The sequence below is a fragment of the Gallinula chloropus genome (assembly GCF_964237585.1).
Source record: "Gallinula chloropus genome assembly, chromosome: 1".
Lineage (NCBI taxonomy): Eukaryota > Metazoa > Chordata > Aves > Gruiformes > Rallidae > Gallinula > Gallinula chloropus.
The window spans coordinates 92,565,917-92,587,704 of NC_140085.1; the positions used below are offsets into that span (position 1 = coordinate 92,565,917).

General features: G+C 41.3%; 1 protein-coding gene across 1 annotated transcript in view; it reads right to left on the minus strand.

Annotated features, from left to right (window-relative positions):
• CMSS1 (cms1 ribosomal small subunit homolog) overlaps positions 1-21,788 on the minus strand; it is a gene marked incomplete at its 5' end in the record, with an annotated part of 31,278 nt that overhangs the window by 3,724 nt on the left and 5,766 nt on the right. Inside the window, 8 exons of the mRNA XM_084261724.1 lie at positions 535-623; positions 2,251-2,338; positions 3,205-3,265; positions 4,671-4,773; positions 5,467-5,526; positions 7,342-7,471; positions 10,402-10,473; positions 15,165-15,265. Coding sequence (XP_084117850.1) covers positions 535-623; positions 2,251-2,338; positions 3,205-3,265; positions 4,671-4,773; positions 5,467-5,526; positions 7,342-7,471; positions 10,402-10,473; positions 15,165-15,265 — 704 coding nt within the window. The remainder of the gene's footprint in view (positions 1-534; positions 624-2,250; positions 2,339-3,204; positions 3,266-4,670; positions 4,774-5,466; positions 5,527-7,341; positions 7,472-10,401; positions 10,474-15,164; positions 15,266-21,788) is intronic.

Genomic DNA, 21,788 nt, shown 5'->3' on the forward strand with positions numbered 1-21,788 from the left:
ACATCTCTTGCAAAAAAAATAGAAAAAGTGAAAAAAAAGGTAAAGTGAAAAAGGGAAATAAAGTCAGAAGCGGAAGAAAAGGGGGAAGGGATGGGGGGAAGAGAAAAGGAAAAGGAGGATAGTAAGAAAAATAAAAAGAGGTTCTCACTAGAAGTTATCTTACTCTCAGGTAGAGACCAAGAAATGCTTCTCCAAATTTTTATTTGATTTTTGAGGAAGCTTTTGCAGAAAGCTCTCTTACTGAGAGAACTTCCTGGGAACAGGTAGAACAACCATTCAGCACAAACAGGAGAAATCCACAACACAGCCATGGAAGTCACAGGGGTTGGTGACTTGCAACAGAAAAGGAAAAAAATCTTCCTTGAGAGGTAATTTTGAGGCCTGAGACTCAGCAGTAAAACGGTAACTTCTTTGTGTTTCTAGGCCACTGAAGTCAGTTTTACAGAAAGAAAACCTTACTGACCAAGATCTGGGCACTGGAATGAAAAGTAATGAATACACAGAATATAATATATACAGGTGCTCATAAAATACCTCAGGGATATCCATCATTCTCCTTAGTTTCTGATCTCTCCAGTTCCAATCCAGAATCATATATTTTGTGGAGTTCAAGCACAGGCCATCTAGAAAGGCAACATAAATTTTATTAGCAAAGCAATATGACATGTGCTTATCAAAATGATTTTTGGCTTTTATATCTTTTGCTGTCTGTTTCCAAGGAAACTAATCTTTGAACACTTAAGTACTACCTTTGCTGGTTGGGAAACTAATGCACTGACACTGCAAACTCCCTTAACCACATAATCCCATGCCTTTTTGGAAGATAAACACGAAAGCAGAACAACTACTGTTGCCAGGCTTGTCAAGAGCTAACGTTCTGCCAGAAAATAATTCCTCAAGTTTCCTCTTGATGAAACCGCAGGAGTTGAATTTCCACAGCTGATGAGGAGCTGGTAAGTTACAAGGGCCGTAGCCTGAAAACTCCTGCTAGTGGGAACTGACAGTGTTTAGCAATTTGCAGGATTGGGTGCTATGTGAATGTGAGACAGGTCAGTGGTGGTGGTGAAGAGTTCCTTTATCCTCCAAATAAATGGTGGTGAAAGGAAAAAAAAAAGTCCTTTCTGAACTGGCCCTCCAGCTGTCCCCTTTTTTTCCCTGGTGTTCTACACAACACCCACAATTTTTCACATCAGTTTTGACTCCTCTCTGTTGTCTAGCGACCTGGCACTGCAACACTAAGGGGTCAAAAAACGACTAGACCTTAGCCTAAAGATCATAAGATGACACACCTTGTGTGCCTGCCATAAGCTGCCACCACCTAACATGGCAATGTGGTGCTGCGCTGAGCAGCGACAATTTCATGTTTGTGAAGGGCACAGGAAACAATAAAATTGTGCTAGTCCCATACCCTTCTGGAAGGAGGGGCAGAGTCCCAATCCACAGCCAGCCCCTGACCAAGAAACCATAGTCAGAGAGCAAGGCAGTGTTTTAGAAAGAGGAATGGAAAAATCACCTTATCCTCTTGTCATTCTGTTGTTTGTTTTTCTTTGTGTAGATTATGTCTATTGAGTAAGTAAAAGTATTCAAAATTTGGGAAGAGAAAAGGAGATTTATATAAAATAGCAAATTTAATTACAGGGAAATCAAAAATAAAATCAAATCAGCAAGTAGATCTTTTGTATATCCCTCAGAAAAGTTTACACTGAGCTCAGGGTGACATCTGATATAATGACTTGTGCCATTATTTCCTTTTGATTTACTTGCAGTGTTTGGTTTCATGGAGCTTTAAATCCTACACCATGGTTTTGTAATCACTTTCAAGTCAGCATAAATCAGTATTCCTGCCAAAAAAGGAAGTCCCCCACCTCTGCCTGCTCATTCCCTGATTTGTGCACACTAGTTTTGTTTTAATTGAGATCAGTTCTAATTGGGAGCCGTTCACTGAGCTGCCAAACAAACTCTTGGGCTAGCATGAGAAGGAGGAAGGGAGAGTAAGTGGGCACTGAATGAGTGAGGGAAGTATTACTTTACCCTGCTCTGGTTATACTGATTTATGCGGCTTAAAGTGATCACCTAATCAACTACTAAAATATTGACCTCATTTTGACTGACACAGGAGAAGTGGAGAAACAGAACTGTACAGTCAAGTATCCAAATCCACAGAGTCATGTCAACCTAAGCACTGAAGTCTCTCTTCTCATGAGATTAAGTTTAAGACAGCTATGGAGAAAACCTGCCTTTTTCTCCTACCTTGCTCCACTAAGGCTTTTACTCTCCCAGGAGTTCCAACCCCGATGTGGAATACACCTTTCTCCAACATATTCATCTGTTCTTTTATCTAATTTGAAGAGAGAAAGACAATCCACAGTAAAACCATGATCGTTTTAAAATCTCTTCTCAAAGAGCTGGAAATAAATTCAGGATCTCACAGCATCTCTTTCTAGAATGTCATGAAGTAACAAATGCCATTCATCTTTCAAACTGATGTATCTGGGATAAAGTTTAAGAAATGTAACAGCCAGCTGGGCATCACACTTCTCTAGACATTCTGTAATTTTTTAGCTTAGAAATGTGCTATTGCATGAACTATTCTTGGAAGTGAGAAGAGTACACTTCCTTCAGCATTTAAACAAGTCCTCTGGAAGTATCTGGAAAACCGACAAAGCTGAAATAGTTCTAAACCCCTTAAAACGAAGACACTGGAAAATGGTGAAATAAAGCAAGTGACATGTGTGTGATGGCATTTATACCAAAGGCCAAATGCCCACTCCTTACTTCCAACACCCCCTTAACTTGTGCTCTCCAACAGGTTTGGATATGGAGTATCCAGGCATCCAACGGGCAGAATGCAAATGGTGGTGGTGGTACAGTTTGCTTCCACAAACCTGTATGTGTGAGCCTTCTGTTTAACCAGGCAAAAGCCATTTGAATGAGCACCTCATGGGAACGTGGGACATCTTTAAAACATAACACATGCACCAGGACCCACATTCTGCAAAGGACTGTGCCAGAGCTATCCGAGATCTGTGTGCCTAGATTCTTCAAACTGCAAGGATGGGTTCCCAAAGGAAGCATTCCCTAAAGAGGAATGTTATATGAATGCTACATGCACAGCACTTTTGCTAAATGCTTTAAAAAGAAAATGGTAGCACACTAGTTAGCTGTTTAGTAAGTTCTGTCAAAATTCCCTTGCAGCTCTCTTACCTTTATGTGCTTTGCAAACAACTTGAGAACTCTGCAGTCTCCTTTAAATGCTGTCATTGACCTAGCAATAGACAAAAATACAAGAATGAAAAAGGAAAGGCAAGCAGCAGGGCTGGGATTAAGACCACCCAGGAGGAAAACAAATTTAACTGGCATTTCTCAAACATGCTTGAGACACAGTCCCTGGTGACCCCTGCTTGTACTGTGAACGCTATGTACGCTCTTTGCTACTTGATCAACAGTGATCAACAACTGGACAAAGCCAATAAAAGATAGCAGTAGGGGGCAATAGTGTTTAGACAGCTTTTCAGAAAACATTCAGTACTCATGGCCTGTGCTTTCACAGATAACTCAGTTTAAAACCAACTAATCACCAAATTCTATTTCAAAGATACCTCTGTCACTGAGATACAGGTATGAATGAATGAACATGTGCGTACAAAAGGGAAGATCTGTGTATGGGCCATTTTACAGTGTTCCTGCAGCCTGGCTGCCACTGTCTCTACTGCAGAGATTGCCCAAATTCCAGTTAACCAAAACTCGTCTGTCGGAAAGCCTGACTTGTTCCCCTGAGGCTCCCTTTCTGGCACACAGTAACAGCTCCATGCTCTGCATTACCAAGCAGGTGACAACATATTCAGTATTTACTGGGTGCCATTTAAGACTGCTTTCCTGCACGTTTGTTGCAAGCTGCCAGATTTGGAATTCTCTCTTGTGCAAAGCTCAAGGTTTACGTACAATTATACATATAACACCACCTATGTCTCAGGTGGTAATACCTGCACTCAGAGCCTAAGCATGACAGGCACGCCTGCGGTCCCATGCTTCTACCTGGGGTGTGGGGTCAAAGCTCCCAACTCTCTGGTTCATGTTGTAGTGACCAATAGGCGTGGGAAACAGGGTCAAGACACAAAAGACAGCCTTGAAATTTGTGATGTATACATTAATTCATCAAAGTCATCACGACTTCTGGAGTGAGAAGGGAAAAAAAGAGGACAGGGAATCTCTGCACAGCAGCTTTGCCAGCCTGACCCAGTGGAGGACACGGGCACAGACCTGGAGGCACTGAGGCCAGACGCACGTGTGGCACCTGAGTCCCTAGAACGTCATGACTTCATTGCCTTTGGTGCAAGCTCACAATTTGTAATGATGGATCATGATGCTTTATGGGTTTACTCTGTTCACAAGTATAACATGTTGCATGTTTCCCCCAAATTGGTTACAGTTTATTTTTGGTTTTTAACAAAAAAAAGCACCTCTATACAGCTGAAGTACCCTTACTTCAGTCTAAAACCAAACACCACCCTCCCACAGTTTAAAGCAGCAAGGGATGTTGCATCAGTTTAAGTCAGTAAAGTTGTTGGCTAGCAGAAGACCGTGTCCCAGTTTTGCCTTTATATCTGTGGTTCCAAGACAAAACCTCTGACTGCCTGCCAATCTCAACATAACATTTGCTATCGACATACTTGATGAGTTCCAAGGAACGAAGGGCAGAACTGCAGATAACCAGCATCATCACCGACTTCTTCTCCTTATGGTTTTTACGGAGTTTTGCCCACTTCGGACAGACTGCAATGAAAAAGCCCGTGTACAGACACAGAGAAACTACTACATGCCACAATTTTAAATTACAAGACTACATGATGAATGGTAGCCAGCAGCAAGAACACACACGCTGACTCCTATGAGGTCTGGATCTCTGGCAACACTTTTACATTTAGTCATGGATGAGAAATTGGAACATAAAATGCCCCAAATAAATACAGAAATGTCACATAACTGAACTACTCAGATAAGCATTAAAAATCAACAGTTTGTAAGGTGACAGGTCCATCGTCTTCATTTGCCACACATGGCAATTTATAACAGAGAAAACCCATTGAAAAGAAACATTTAGCAGACCAGAAGTTCTACATAAATATATATGAGAATACAAATTTTCTCAGTTCATGTCAGCAGACAGCTGCAGTATTTTTACTCTAAGATAGTGTGTACACCTACTTATGAAGCCACAATAAATGACTAATAAATAATCCCCAGCAATTAAAAGAAACCCTACAACATTTTCATACAAAAATGTGCTAGATTGAAAAAAGCCAGAAAAATCAGACCTGTGAAGAAAAAAAAACCCACCAAAAAACCCCTTAAAGCTATTCATATTTTGCAATTGAGAATATTTGGAGGTGCAGATAAAAACTGCAAAAATATTGCATCAAAAATGTTTTTCGTACAGCTTTCATCTCATTCAACATTTTAACTCACTTTCCTTCAGGTATGAAGAAAAACTGTGGGTGAGATCATTGGCTGTCAAAAAGCAGGAATCTGAAAGCATAAGAGAGAAAATATTTTCATTGATGTATATTTTTAACAGCAAAAGGAACATGTATGTTTGCAGCATAAGCACTAGTTCTATGGATGAAATCACAACCCTGTTAAAACCCATCATCAGTAAACTACCATTCACGAAACACAGATTAACGTACACCTCACATACAAGAAGCTTTATAGTGGATAAATCAATGAAGGTAACATCTCTCAGCTCACTTGTGATTCCTTTCTTTTCTCCCACCCTGAAACTGAATACAGGGAAGCACAATGTGTGATCACATTTTGATAAGTTTTCCTATGTCTCTGCCACAATCAATCAAAAGTCTGAGCCAAAAGCCTTACAATCAACATGCTACACTTCCTCCAGTCTACTTACGATGGGACACGTTTGTAGATTGCCCATGCAATTCGTACATGCAAGAACCCACCGATAATCTACCTGTCAGGAAGTTTGTTCCCCTTTCTGGCCTTTCATCTTGCAGCAACCTGCCTAACATTACTGACCCTAATGGTAACACCTACACTGCATTTCTAAGGCCTTCCTCCTCCTTCATTTCCCAGTGACTGCCTGTCTTTTGCCTGGTCAATATACTAACTAGTAAGTCTGACAAGTCCTCCGTGGCAGACATGCCATTCAACTTTAAGCTTCCAATAGAGGCAATAAAGAAAATCAAAGTCCTAACATGGTCTTTAGAAAAACCTTTCTCCAGCTCTCTATACAGAAAGTCTAAGTTCTTACAAAGGTGATTTAAATGAGATGGCTTGAAAACTTGTCCTCCTTCAGGGTCCTTTACCTGATGGAACAATGTACTCCTGCAGAGCATTAACAACTTTGTCTTCAGGGGCACGCATGTTTGTTGTCATTCTGCACAAAGCACAGCACCTCAGGGTGCCTGTCCATGGATGTTTGGAGATATATTTTAACTAAATTACGAAGGTTTCCTTATAGACATTATTCATGTTCACATGGAGGGCACACTGTGCTAACGCTGGTAGTGTCAATCTGTGATTTCCATTGGAATACACAGCATGACAAATTTGGTTTGTAGCTGAAGTCCTGCCTGTGTAGCTTCTTGAGCACAGCCTCTCTCCATCACTGTACTTCCATTTAATGGGGGTTGTCCTGCTAAAATCTTCTGTTTTGCACTGATACTTCATATTAAATCCAGAGATTGGCACTTAATGGGACTTGAGCTCCAAAGGCAAAGAATGAGTACCTCCAACTGACAGAAGCTAACCCTGCTCTGTCCTGCTTTGCCTTTTCTATCACAGGAAACCAAGAGGGTCCTCATCATGGTCAAAACTTGGTCACTTTATGCTTGGACCAAAACTACCATCTCATTTTATGCCACTCCCTGAAAAGCCATTGTGTTTAACATCTCATAACTACTTCAGAATGAGGTCTTGTTATTTCTTTGTCTACTCCTGTCAGCCCTCCTATTATGCATCTGGATCAACTCAGCTCATCCTAGCAACAAAACACATTTTCACTTTCTCAGCGTCTTGGAAGCTATTATTAGGAAAAACGTAATTTCTATTAGAAAAGTGAGCTCCTGAAATACTTTACAATAAAAGGGTACATCTAAAAAGTGCTTCTTTTAATTTCTGGAACTCCGAGAAACCTCACATTTATTCCAAAGAAACTAACTTCTCTACCTGAACAGCAAATTAATACACAGTATACGAAAATATTTTCATAAAAAAATACAACTCAAGACCTGTCCTTGAAATCTTCTTTCTTCTGCAGAAAAAGAGCTCAATAGTACCATGAAAAAACCCACCATTATTTACCTATTAAATGTAAGTTACCTGACAGCTTCAATTCCTCTATTTCAATCACCGAACGGTTTTCACCGAAATATTGACTAAGAAGGTTTTGTAGGTCTGCAGGGACACCAGGTTTTGGAGCGGATTTTTCCAGAATATCAGAAATTTTCTTCTAAAAAACAAAACAAAACAAACCCCAAGCAAAATGGGTAAGTAAGGCATTTCTACAATTTCAGCTCTTTGGCTAGCTAACAACACTGTAAATAAATAAATAAACACCCCCCTCATCTACAGTTATATTGGCTTAATTCCAAAAACACCTTCCAGTGCAACGAGATTCCCTTGGTCTTTAATGGGAATGCAGACTTCAGACACAAGTTTAATTACTTTGATGAGATGGTCAGTGAGCCTGGAGACAAAAAACCCTCTTGTGCACTCACCTGAAACACTACTGTAAAGAAAACATACCTGAAAGCTGGTTTTGTGAGTTTTGCTATCGTTGCACTTGACTATCAGTTTGAAAAGTCACCATTTGTTTTAATTTATTATGCTTAAAGCATAACACCAGGAATCAGGTGGTTATATAACCCTTGGCTACAGTTTGATTAAACCAGGGTAATTACCTATCTGTGTTTGAAAGGAAAGATGGTTAGCTATATTCACAGAATACCACCACAGGAGTTAAAAGCTCACAAAACCACAAGGTAAGCAGAAAGAGTTCAGCAGCTGCTTTGTTCTTCCCAAATGTATAATTTTTTTAAACCATATTAATAATTCTTAGGGCCACAATATAATTTCATAATGATTGTGGTTTACACCTTAGGAATGTTAGCAGGTAACAGGTCTGAATTTCCACTGAAGTGAAAGTGGTGCTGTATTATTCTCCATAATTAAACAAAAGCTCAAGGTTCCTGTTATCTGAAGGATCTGACAGCATTTAGGAAAACAATAGATTTTCAAGGATAGAGGTGGGAATGTGAAGTCTCTCTTGTCCTCACTGAGAAGTGATTCATTTGTGACAGGTTTCTCAGCTGCATAAACTAAACTGCATGTGCCATCATGAGGACAGACGGCAGCGTAAGCCTAGAAATGTGTGGCTAGGATGGAGCAACAGGGTATGTATCTATGAGGCAAAGTGAGATTTCACAGAGAGATGAGGTGGGCCTAGAAGCATATTTTGCATCTTTGGAGGGGTGGTGGGTGTCTTCAAGCACAAGTTCAGCAGGCTAAGGTCTGGGATGGCAATGGTGAAGACAGATATAACAGGAATTAAGAGTGTAGGGAACACACCTTCCACCCACTCCATCCCTGCACCCACTCCCTCCTCCTCGTCTACTCTCCACCCCTCCTTCTCTCCCTCTTGCCCAATACACCCCAAATACTCCCACAAGGGCAGTGTAAGGAGCAGAATGTTGAACCAGGCAGAGCCATTTGCAGGCTGCCAAAGCCACTCTACCCTACAGCAGAGGCAAAGCAGGCAGCTGCCTCTGCCAGCCGTCTGCCACTGCCTGTTCTACCTCTGCTAAAAGCCAGCTCCTCGAGACTCCAGCTGAATCTTTGGCAGTGGGACACACAATGATGCACTGCTTATGCCTTCCCCACATGGTGCAAAGTCCCCTGCAGTCCCCAAAGATTTTCTGATGGATGCTGGGCTGTTTGGCCGGCTTTTGCAGCGCCCGATCCTGCAGCTTTCCTTACCGAGTTTCACACTCACTTGGTGCTGTGGCATTTTTCTGCCACGCAACAACTGTCTCCCAAAAGAATGACCAGAGGCCACCTGCAGCCTTTGTGTGAGGCCACAACCAAAGCCTCTTTGTTGTTCTTCCCATCAACCACAAATGCTTTTCTCTAGCCCCACAACTTGCCTCCTAACTGACCCACATTTTGGGAACCTCTGATGTAGCAGACAGCAAAGACAGACCTATCAGCCTTCTCTTTACTTGGCAATTCAGTGTAAGGCGCCATTTCACAGGACCATTACGTCATTCGTTGGGCCACTTGGTTCCTTCAGGAAAATTATGGCACTCTGGAGGGGAGAAGCCTGATACTAATGAGAAATTCCGTAAGAGCAAGAGTAAGGACACCTGAGCAAACTCTCTTCCTTCAAGGAGAGCTGTGGGGAAATGTTCCTCCTGCAGGAAGTTTTATTATTTTTCTTCCAATTCATTCCAGATGCTTAAAAGCAAAAGGCTTTTTTGGGGTTTTTTTTTCCCTTTTCCTTATTTTTGGAGAGAGCACTTTGGAACCCATAGATCAACCTGATAAATATTTCCTGATGGATTTTTTGACAGGCTGTGTATGTCAACTTAGTGGCCTAGTCCCACTGAAACCAAAGGTGTAACTAAGCGCCTATTGTTTGCCTGAGAACAGGGTCTTTTTGTTAGGTCTGGTTCACCCATCAATCACGGGATGCTTTTGCTCTGGCAGCAGTGGAACAAGTACTGTGGTCACTTCTGCCAGAGCTGCATTTAAAGCTAAATCCCACTCTTCCCTCTTCCCATTCCCTGGATGATTAAGAGACCTGACATAATATAAAAAGACTGCCTCTCAGCTTTGGGAGGGAGACAACTATTTACAGTCTGTCCTGAAAGACAACTGACTTGCCTGGTGCCATATAATTTCCATCCACTCTGCAGAGTGTGCTTGTTGTTGAGGGTGAGGATGGAGCATGGCCAGAGGAACAATACGGAGTACTTATTTATACACTTGTGCTATGAGGAGGAGAGTGAACAAGGACAGCTCTTGGCTTAAAAGATGTAACAGCAGCTGGAGCCTGTCCACAGCGCTGGAATGGGGCAGGTTCTGCAGCAACTGGAATTCCACCTGTCTTTGATGCAGTTAGATTTTCCCGGTTCGCAACACTTGCATGTGGGGTGTAGCCACACACAGCCCTTGAGCGGAGCATAGACAATGCCACAGCTCAGGTTGGAAATGGGTATTTTGAATGAAGACAAAGCCCTAGGAATTTCTATTCTTCTTTATAGCAGGTTGCAACATTGTGACCATATTACTTATCATCCACAGGGTTGTCCCAATTCTGAATCTTGCAATAGTACATACACCCACTGGCTAGTCCCCAAACACACTCTATGGCATTCATACCTTCTTTCTCTTCTTTGGCTTCACAGTGCTCTCTTGTTTTTCCTCAGGCTGGCTTAGAAAACACTCTGTAGGCTGCAAAGAACATATTGAAATAAAAAGAGAAAAAGATTCAATATCAGGTACCTGACCACCCTGGGGGGAGAGTCACCAGAGGGAGGTAAGAGGGAGTGAGGGGATATTCAGAAAGTATAATGTTGGTTTAAGGGAGAAAACCAAAATCAAGCTTCCCCCCCACCTATAGAAGGATCAAATACTTACAGTTACATATATATGGAATAATTTTGGAATTGAGATCTCTGTTGTTGTAACCAAGAGGGGAATAAAAAAAACTCTGAACCATACAGGTTATAGTCACAATTCCATAAAATGGTGAAAAGCAGATTTTGATACATTAAAAACAAAAAAAATCAAGAGGAAAACATGAAGAGAGCCTTTCACAAGCTTTGAATTTTTAATGTGTATTATTGTATGTGATTGTTTTACTAAACTTTGCAAATAATGCTCTAAAATAACTGGGTCTAAGGTGAGCATCCAGACAGTGAAAGATACCGTGGACCTGGGCAAAAATAATTGGAAACAATCATGCTCTCAATTTCCTTTTACATTTGTAATGCAGAATTTAGGAAAACATGTTTCAAATTTGTTCTGCCCCATTCGTGCTTTGTCTCCTCATAACAGCGAGGGTCAAACACACACAAGAAAAATACATGCTGCATTTCAGAACAATCTTCATCCAACACATGTTGCTATTATTAACCCTCCCTCTTTTTTTGCCTGAGTGAGCAGGCTGAATCGGTCCATTTGTACCAGAGTCCCTGTTCACATAAGCCAGGGCTAGGATTTGTCCACAGCCACCTGAAATTGTCCAAAACAGAGGAAGCGAGCACAGGCTTTCCTTGTTTTGAGCATTCCAAATCTCTTTTGCCTTCTTAGGGTCTTCTGCTTCATGGAAATGCACATTAATCTACATAAATGAGCTTCAGAGCTTAATAAGAGACTGGATGAAGAGCAGTGGGAAAACAGGCTGAGCTGCAGGAAAATGCTCCTTGGTACCAGGGTGCATTTGGCTGGAAAAATTTGCTCCTGTGAGAAACGGCAGACAAGTCTCATCACATGGAGCATTAAAGCTGAGGAACAGCAAATCCAGCGCTGCTCCCTGGTGAAAGCCTGGAAGAGAAGTATCAGCAGAAAAGGGAGACCAACTGCAAGCCAAAGAAGCCACTCCTTTGTTCCCCTGTGAGGGCAGCTTCAACAGGGCCAAGGGGGCTGAAGGAAAACTAAAGAAGCTCAGCACATCTGAGCCTTTCTGAGCCCTCCTTGCACTGCACATACCCTGTAATGGGAGGACAGTTCATGACAACTGGTACTAGACAACCCTGCCTAAGACATCTGTACCTTTCCAAGCTCACACTTATATCCTTAACCAGAAGCATTCTGTGAAGTCTAATTGCTCATATTACACTTACATTTCCCTTTTTCTCCACACTCCCCTGGCTAATTTAGCTACAACAGCCAGGATATCACCATGCTCAACACAAACAAATGACCTGCTTTCTGTGCCATGATGCAACCACAGTCATCGCACTTGCAAAGGCAGGAGTACTACTGAAGCAGCCCTGCAACCAGTTGAGGTTTGAAATACTTAGGAAGTACCAGGGAAGATTTGGCTGGGAACTGGCTACAGCCAGCAGCTCCAGAACCAGGGCTGGAATGTAACACAGCCTGGATCAACCCTCGCCCATGAGAAGTTGTGACAGGGACTGTATCTTGCCTCAACAACAGAGATCTGTCCCCGTGACTTTCTCAGGTATTAAGACATGCTGTCTCTGATAGAATCAAGGGAATGACTGCAGGTAGAAACTCATGTCAGCTAACAAAACTGGTGCAGGGTTAACATAAGCTTTTTGGTTTTCTTTTTGCTTTCTTTAAAAAAACCCCTCTATCCTTACTCTAATTCAAGTGCTTTTAAAACACCACCATACATTTCTTCATTCCTATCCCTACCATTAACATTCCCAGACACTGAAACTGAAACAGATTTACCCTCTGCCTTCAGTTCCTGCTCTTCTCTTACACATCCCAGCTGTCCGTAGATACTCAAAGACCACTTGCCAGGTGTTTTAAGCATAAATTCCATGTTCAACATCGTATTTTATGCAGAGAACAAACCTTTGGATTAATTTGTGCCCAACAATCAAAAAGCCAGAAAGGGTCCAAGTTTAGTCTCGTTTCTCCAGTACACACGATGGCTCTCCACCCTAGAGTGACCTACCAATCTTTCAGCATATTGAAAAATGCCACTTACTCACTTTGGGCTCATTTCTCCCTTCATATGCATTGTGCACTGTTCTACATAAATCTGCAAAACACTCCCAGCTGGTATCTCCATGAGAAAGGAAGAAAACTGCCACACAGCTGAAAAATTTTCTCAAAAGAAAGAACAAATTTTCTCACTGATAACCATTTGTTCAAATATTTAGAAGTATCATTAAATGCCATGGCTTCTTTTTTGAAAATAGTGTATATAGCCCTTTCTTTCAACAGCAACAGAAGTACATGGCAGGCTTGCAGTCAGCACCTTGTTTCCTCAGAGAAGCACGTTAATGCTCAAAATTATCTTTTATAACAGTGCATATATATATATATACATAGTATACTATTAACCCAGCAATACTAAAGTCCAGTTTATTAAGATATTAAAAATAATACCATAATGCAAAGGGAAAATTCATGCTGGTGAATGGCTGTAAACTTACACCTCTTTGATGATCTGCAGTCTAAAATACTTAGGCATCTGATCCAGAGTGAACTTCTGACCTGTACGCAAATGTTAGTTGCCTACCTAGGCATGCAGTAGCTCTCTGCAGGCCACCCTTAAGAAAAGGTCATTTGCATGTTTTTCTTGTGCAGACAACCTACTGGGCTTTGACACGGCTCCCTTGTGCTCTGTGTTTTTATGCTATTTTTACATGGCAGTTCTTAAAATTCAGAAAACAGGAAATTTGTGCTGAGACCGCTGATTTATGAACTAAAATGTCATAAATTCCTTGTTTGTTAATCATAGACAGAACACAAAATATTTCCTGTATTATATTTCTAACATATTTTTTTTACTTTTCTCATTGCCAAGTGACTGGAAATTGAAATGCAGAGTGAAAACACTCTCATGTGCACGTGTGAAAGTTTACAGCCCAGGTCAGCCATGTTCTCTGACTTCTGCAGTTTGCGACAAAGTAAATACATCAATGCGACATTCAGATTGGACATTAATTCCTCATTTCACTGTAAGCTTGAGGACAGCCTGCAGACTAGCCACATAAATGTTCATAATTCTATTTGTTTGTCTCCTGGCTGGCTTTAAGGTGACAAGTCCACTGCAGGATAGCTTCCTCCAGCCTGTGAATAAGGCTGGGATGAGTAAAATGGGTTATGTTATATGCACCAGAACTACAAAACTGCTACTAGCTTTCTGTAAATACATCTAATTTTACAAGTGTTTTGTTCCAAGAGACGTGCAATAACCCATCCATGAAGCTGAGCTCCAGTAAAGCTTTGCCTTCTGGAGTTCTGTGGCTAAACATCAAATGACCCTATTCCGAAGCGCAGACTGATAAGTCTTCAAACAACAAGAAGAGCTGTAGCAGGCTTTCTGCTACATTTGAGCAGACTCAGTCCACCTCACCTGTGCTGGTTATCCTGAAAAAGCAAAGCAAGTCCTCTCAAAAAATCTTAATTTAGTTATAAATGCTGAAGTGAAGGTAACTGGTTAAAAATTGGCTCCATCAGCATCCTTACTGAGTTGAAGTCCTCAGCATCTGACCCTTTGGTAGAACACGTACAAAGGCAATACAGCCCCCTCCTGTATTGCTTGGTTCTCACTTTCTTAATCAAAATGGGGAACCAGTTCAGATACTTGGTTCACTTACCTTTGGTGTCCTTGAAAAGACACTCAGCAGCATAGTAATTGCTACCATGTTGTTTATACTTCTCTGTTAAAAAAAACCCCAAGCAACCCATCCCTGCAAACGATTTTCACTTGGGCAAATGCCTAGGCATCTCACAGTCAATTTGCTATTGACCTAAGGATCAAAACTAATATCCATAACCTCAAGGAGAGATGGCTTCCAATGTCATTTGAGTTCTTTGACAGCCACTCAGTCAATTCTCCTGTAGAGTATATCAGGAAGATAGAACACATTTACCTTCAAACTTCTTAAAATCAGATGACTCTTTGTTGCTCAAGTTGGGGTGACACTGTCTGTCAAAGACCTTGCTGCCTTTTCCTTGGCATACTCCATGTAATATTGAACAACCCAGTTCCTACTGGTTTTAAAGGGAGCATTCAGTAGTGCAAGGCTCTGAAAACATCAATCCATGTAGACCTAAAAAGCCTTTCTCACTTGGACCTTGCACTGGGGACATGACTGGGTAGAGATCCTGTACAATGTTTAAATACAGTTTTCAAGACCTTCTGCATGCAGGGAAAGGGAAAAGATGAGAGGGGAGGACATGTAGCGCCATCTGGGCTTTTATCACTAGATAGTCATTTTGTAGGAGACAGACCAATCTCAAGTCACGAAAAACAACAGCAAAGTTATCACTGAAATGTACCAGAATGTGATCACTTCCAAAAAAGACAAAATAATTTAATAAAAGTATCTTATTACATGCCCAGATCATGCAAAAAATAAAGCAAGCGGCCCCTTTACTGAACAAGGAGGACTGCACTTCCCTACACATCGTCATTTCTCTATACAACAAACCTGCTTTCTTTTCTTTGTCAAAGGAGGTTTGGACTCTGAATCATGATGCGTTGCTGTCCTGTTATCACTTGCTTTCTCAACAGCTTCATCATCAGAAGGATCTAATGAAAAAAAACAGAGAGAGAGAAGAGTTTGTTAGTGTTTTTCAAATTCATCTCCTATCTTTGCATTCCAAAAATAGGGATAACATTTTCAGCTGAAAGCTTCTCAAAAATAACACAATCTCAAGACTGGTAAAGAACTGTTGTAACAGGATCTTTTATCATTTTAGAACACTGCTATTTGAAAGTTATTCTAAGGAAAGTGCCAGGTTCCCTCTCCTATCCACACTATTGCATCCAGCAGGCAATCTATTTCTCTCTATGCAAGTTTTTGCCAGATGCAACACCACAGGTACAAATACCTAACCTTTCCAAGACCTCCCTTGAATTAAGCCAAGCAGTGAACAATGAAGGACGTTTTTGATAAACTACATCTCAAGTTGCATGACATCTCTCTGCATTACTTCAGAACAAGTAAAACATTATCTTGGATCCACAGCACTGCCTTCACCACATGTAATTACAGACCAATCTCTTTAGACCCCAAAACAAGCAATAGCACTGTTACTGAAGACCAAAGCCATTATGGTCCATGGGATCTCTGTAAAAATACATATTTCTTGCTAAGTTTGTTGACATTTCCTTCAGAATAAGTTATCTCTTCCTTCTAAAGCAAGTCTTGAAGGAAGAAAAAACCCAATCAAACCAAACCCATACACAAATGCACACAAACCCACCCCAGCCTCCATTTACCTACAAGAAGAAAAATTACAAGACTGGTATAACATTCTGTTGTATAAAAATAATTGCAAACATTTCCTGCATGCAATAATTAGGTAAAGGTACCATTCCCCAAATTTAAGCAGAATGTCTGCAAGACTAAAATGGCTTATGTTTTCAAAGAAAACTGTTTAAATTAACATGTTTCTATTCATTCTCTTCCACACCTCTTTTCTACAGAGAAATTTTGGGGAAAAAAATATTCACAGCAACAGTTCCCTCTAATAATGCCATATTAGTGCTTAAGATTTTTTATTCAAATGCAGAAATTTCTGTTTGGGACACTGAATTACTTCCTTGATCATTGCCAGAAGTATTATCATACATTGAACTGAGTAATTAGAGCCAAATAATCCAATTTCTGTATTTGGAATATTTCCGCCCAACAGCTATTTTGCCATTTATTATAATCTCCCATATTCTGAAGTTGTACATTGACAGCTTCAAGATTATTTATTTTGAACGAAGAGGAATGTTACAATTTCTTAAGCATCATCCCAAGTACAGACAATATAACAGCATCTACAAAATTGCTAGCTGTAAGCAGAGTAATTTGATGGCCCAAGAACATGAAAGAGAGAAAATCAACTATGACTGGTATTTGCTAATTCCATGTTGAAATAGGTACCTATTGAAAACAGGTAAGTGAAATAGTACATGAAAAATATGTCAAAGAATTATGTAAAAGTTAAGTAAAAGGATACAAAGGGAAAAAAAGGGAATCTTTATTTATCCACACATTATTACATTATGTATTGTATGTCAGTAAGGCAGTGGCTTTGAAAATCCTAATACCACAGAATGGGTAACGAAGTGGGTACATGGCTATGCTTGGAAAGATACCATCTTGTCTCTTCCACTGCTTTTCCCACTTTGGAAAGCTTGCATAACAGGCAGCATCCTAAAGTTGGGTTGTGGTAGCTGTTAAAGAGTTCAAAAAAAGTTCGTGAAGTTGAAAGCCAGCAAGTGAAGAAAATCACTGAATGTTTTAGCAGGTTGGATATCATGAAATCTTACTTGATATAGATTAGATTCTTGGCAAACGGAAGCTTTAGAAACAGAGAATTCGTTTTCTGTACAGTACAGCTAGGAGACTCCTAAGTAAAATGGCTAGATAAAAATATTAAGAAACTGAATTCAGACCAAAAGGAATGCCATGGAAGAAACAGCAGCATCTTGTCAGAGGATAAAGACATATTCTGAAATTTTCAATGGTCACCCACCAAGAAAACAAGAGCAAATGCACCAACGCATGTACCACGTGGATGCTGCAGCTCAGCTGGCCTGTGTGCTTCCTTCTCTGTGCAGGCACAGCCATCGAGTCTGGGACTGAACAGACCATGGCCACACAAATGACAGATCCCATGTGGGGTGAGGGGCTGGTGGCAGGAAAAGAGAAGGGATGTCCCTTCTGGCAGCCCTTTACCACAGGTTAGCTGGAATATTAAACTGCCTCTTAAGTTGGTGCTAAGCCAGCCTCAGAGGAAACTCTGAGCCATTGCTATTCTGGTATCTCTTCTCAAAGGACATTAGCAGGGGAGGTTACAAGTCTAATTCTCAGGCTTACTTGTGCACTGAGCTCCAGGACCTGCCCTCATGAGCCATTTTCCCTCAGTTTTGAGGGACAAGCAACAGTCAGATTGACTTTTCTTCCGAGTTGCCATTTGCTTCATGAAGAAGAATGAGCAGCCATTCCCAGTACAGCTGCCACTTTTGCTAGAACATCACTGGTACTGTCCCAAGAGTGTTCATACTTTGTCTGAAGGTATAAAAAAGTTTTCTGGGAAAGTTTCTTGGCCAACAGAAGTAAAAATATGGATACAGTATTCAAAACTGCACTTTTTAAAAAAACATCACCAGTGGTGATACGGTTTTAAGGTTATTATAAATTTATTATTAATGCACAAAAACCCCTCATATCATCTAGGCTTGTACTGTCCCCCTGCAGCAGGGAACCAGGGGGAAAGAGAAAGCTGAATGTTTGGGAAACTAACAAAATTCGTCCTCACATTAGAGCCAACAATTAATGTGGCTTTCAGCTCTCCCAAGGATGTCCAAGTGCTCCTGCACCACACGCCAGCCTCTGCACACCAGCAGCTCCTTCCCCACCCTACTCCTCTCTGAAGTCTCTGACCACTTAAGTCTTCTGGCCACTCTGAAACCTCAGATACATAGTTCATAAGAGGAAGCCAAAAAATGACATAATCTAGCATATTCCTCAAAGTTTAAAAGGTGTCTTGGTAACTCAGTGTTGCCATTGTGCATTACCATGGGCTTGTTTCCCTTTGTACCACCCTTCTTCTAGGAAATTTCTTGTGCTGCACTTTGATAGGGCAGCTTCTGAGCCTGAGAACCCATCACTGACTTTTGTCTCTTCTGCCCTGACTCCAGGGACACTGAAGTAGTGACAAGCTTTTACACACACCAGATCCAACCTGGGATCCTGGATGCACTACATCCATGCAGGCTGTGGGTGATGACATGTGTCAAAGTAATCAGAACAATCACCTCTTCGTCCCTCTTGCTCACCACACTGAGCCTCAAACACCATTCTGGAGTGTCTCTGTGCATGCTGCACTGAATTGAATTGCTGACCCAGCTCTTTTTCAGCACATTTGCTTCACATTGGAAAGAAATTAGAATTGCATAAAATAGATTCAGGAGAAGCTGCCTGTGATCTTTAAGCATTGTTTCTTAAATCCTACTTGGTGTGCTTTAAAAGCCAAAGAGGAGTCGTCTAAGCTTTAAATAGCCTCTTCTCTTTCTCATAACTAAAAGACCCTGCTGCCAGTAGCAATCTAAAACTGGACAAATGGTTTCCATGATCTGAAATAGCCTGACAATGTAACACCTGTTCACTGCCCATCTGAGTTTTGGACCGTGCTTCAGGATGCAACGTCCTTCTCCGCTTTCAGTGAGAAGCAAGAGAAGAAGAACCAAGGTTCAGCCCCAGGCTCAACAAGCTCCCGTGGAAACAGTTCAAATTTGAGCATCTTTCTGCAGTATGCAGGTATCTCTATTCCATATGACAGTGAGACTTCTTCTCTGTTCCAGAAACAGCCATTCATGTCCTCGTCGAGACAGCAGCTAGTTCTGAGCTGTGATTGTCTGTGACACCACGTCAGCTCCTGTGATGACAGGAGCGTTTTGTTGTTGGCACCAAACCACCACGGGCCAGACTCTGCCAACCATACTCACATTAAACAGTGTACCTTCCTCTGCAAACAGTTACCTTGATGTCAGCGGGGTTATTCACAAAGTCAGACAGAAGCACCCAGCTCACAGGTCCCAAACACGTTTATATCAGACCACTGCTGCTTACCCTGCTTTGGGGTGTCAGGCTGCCCAGGAGACAACTCTCTGCCAGAACAGCAGAGAACATAAATCCTTCCTTAATAGTACTTTGGTGCAAATGCAGAACCTAATTGATTAACATGTTGACTTTCATCTATCTCCTTCGTTGTGCAAATGAAAACTCCCCTTTAATTATTACCTCTATTAACTAATACATTCACAAAGAATGCATATTTGCTTCATTATTCATACTGGCATTTTCAAAGGCAGACAAGACTTTAAAGACATAGAGGGTCATTGTTCAGTTTTGGGCTCCCTGGTATAAAAAAGGCAGGGATCTCCTGGAAAGAGTGCAGAGAAGGGCTGCGAAGATGATGAAGGGCCTGAAGCACCTTCCCTATGAGGAAAGGCTGAGTGAGCTGGGACTGTTCAGCCTGGAGAAAAGACGACTAAGGGGGGACCTTATTAATGTTTATAAATATCTCAAGTGTGGGACATGGGCAAATATCCAGCCTCTTTTCAGTGGTCTGTGGAGACAGGACAAGGGGCAATGGCTGTAAGTTGGAGCACAGGAAGTTCTGCACCAAAATGTGGAAGAACTTTTTCACAGTGAGGGTGACAGAGCCCTGGGACAGGCTGCCCAGGGAGGTGGTGGAGTCTCCATCTCTGGAGATATTCAAGACCCATCTGGATGCCTATCTGTGCAATATGAGCTAGGGAGCTGCTTTGGCAGGGGGGTTGGACCCGATGGTCTCTGGAGGTCCCTTCCAACTCCTATGATTCTGTGACTCTGTAATAACACGTTTTGATGTGAATACAATTTTGTTTGTACAAGCCAGCTAGCACATACATGTTTCTGCTTGTTAAGCTTCTTCAACATTACTACGTGCCACTTTTCCACTCTGATGAAGTGCTTGACAAAGGAATTGCAGTGGCCACAACATAAATAATGCTTTTAAGGACTAAAGTTGACTGAGATGTGAAACTCTTCTAGGCAGCGTACCTTCAAATACCCCAAAATAAAGAAAAAGTTATAACTGAAAGGGAACAGAAAATAAAGTTCTTTGGAAAATGTGACTTGTGGTTCAAACCAGCCTACGACTGAAACAAAGATAAATGAAGCTCACAGGAATAATGGGAAGTTCCTCACACAAAGAGAGGGTAAAGAGAACGGAAGGGTTTTTTCCAGAGAGAAAGGAGGCATAGTGCTAACATCTCTTCATAGTATAGCAACAATGAACATCTCATTAAAAAGAAAGCTTGGAATAAAAAAATAGTAATATTTTGCATACAAACTCAAAGATAACAGAGGGAGCAAGTTCCACTAGGATTTTTGTTTGTTTGGGGTTTGGTAGATTTTTTGGTGGGTTTTTTTGGTTCTTTTTTAAAATTTCTGTAAGCTAGTGAGATCAGACATCTTATTTGGTATCCAGAAGTTCCCCAGTGACAGAGGCTAGTACAGGACAAGTTCATTTCTTACCATTAAATTAATCTCTGCAATAGGATTTGGAGGGAGCCTGCCTTATGTGTCCATGAGGGAGACTCCCATAACTTTCGCTTGACATATCTGGCACTGCCCACAATCAGAGACACATTCCGGGACAGAAGAGTCTCTGGCTCTGAACAGAAATCCCTGCTTTCTTCCTTATGCTCCCATCAGAGCTACATATCAGTCCTAACCTAGAATTACTTACCTGAAAGCAAAGTTCATATGCCATTTATTATTCCTTTCCCAAATTGCTTCTTCCCCCTGACTTCCATCTTCTTCTAAACATTCTAAAATTGCCTCATATCTGAAACCAGACTTTAAATAAAGCCTCTGTTTTCTGATTTTTAACAAAAAATTCTGTGCACTGTGGAATTTTTTTGCTAGTCTCTCTAGTTTCAGATACGTTATAGGAAAATATGTGCTTGTCATGACTCTGCAGGCGGGCACAGTTCATTCAGTTTGGGCATGCTATGATGGATTAATTTCAGGCTGCTTTGCAGGCTGGTTTTATTTATTGGTTGATTAAACAGTACTGATCTGTGTTCATTAATCCAGGCAAAAAAAAAAACTTCTCAGGGCTCCCAGCTTTAAATTCATCAGATTGAAAAATATTTGATGCTGAGTAAAATGCCAAGGGAGTTGGGCACATCCCGAGTTTTTTCTTAATTACCATTTTAGATTCTTTTTCCTTGGGAAGAAGGGAGGAAAGGGGCAGAGAGGAGGTCAGGGAAAAGAGTAAAACTGATGCCTGAGACTTCCTTATTATTGTCATAGTTTTGCCATTAAGAACTGGCCTAAATCTTCAGTGAATCAGATTAAGTAATCTTAATGTCAATGCACTGCTTTGAGTTTTTCTCCCTGCATCTCTCCTGCACATCCTGTCAGGTACACACAGTGCAAGGTCAATTAATCTTCTGTAAAATGTAACAGCTCTCAGCAAAATTGGTTCCCAGGTCCTTGTTCATCCTTGCCTAATTGAGAAGCCTCCCCTTTCCCACTATGGCTGTGCTGTAACTGGCC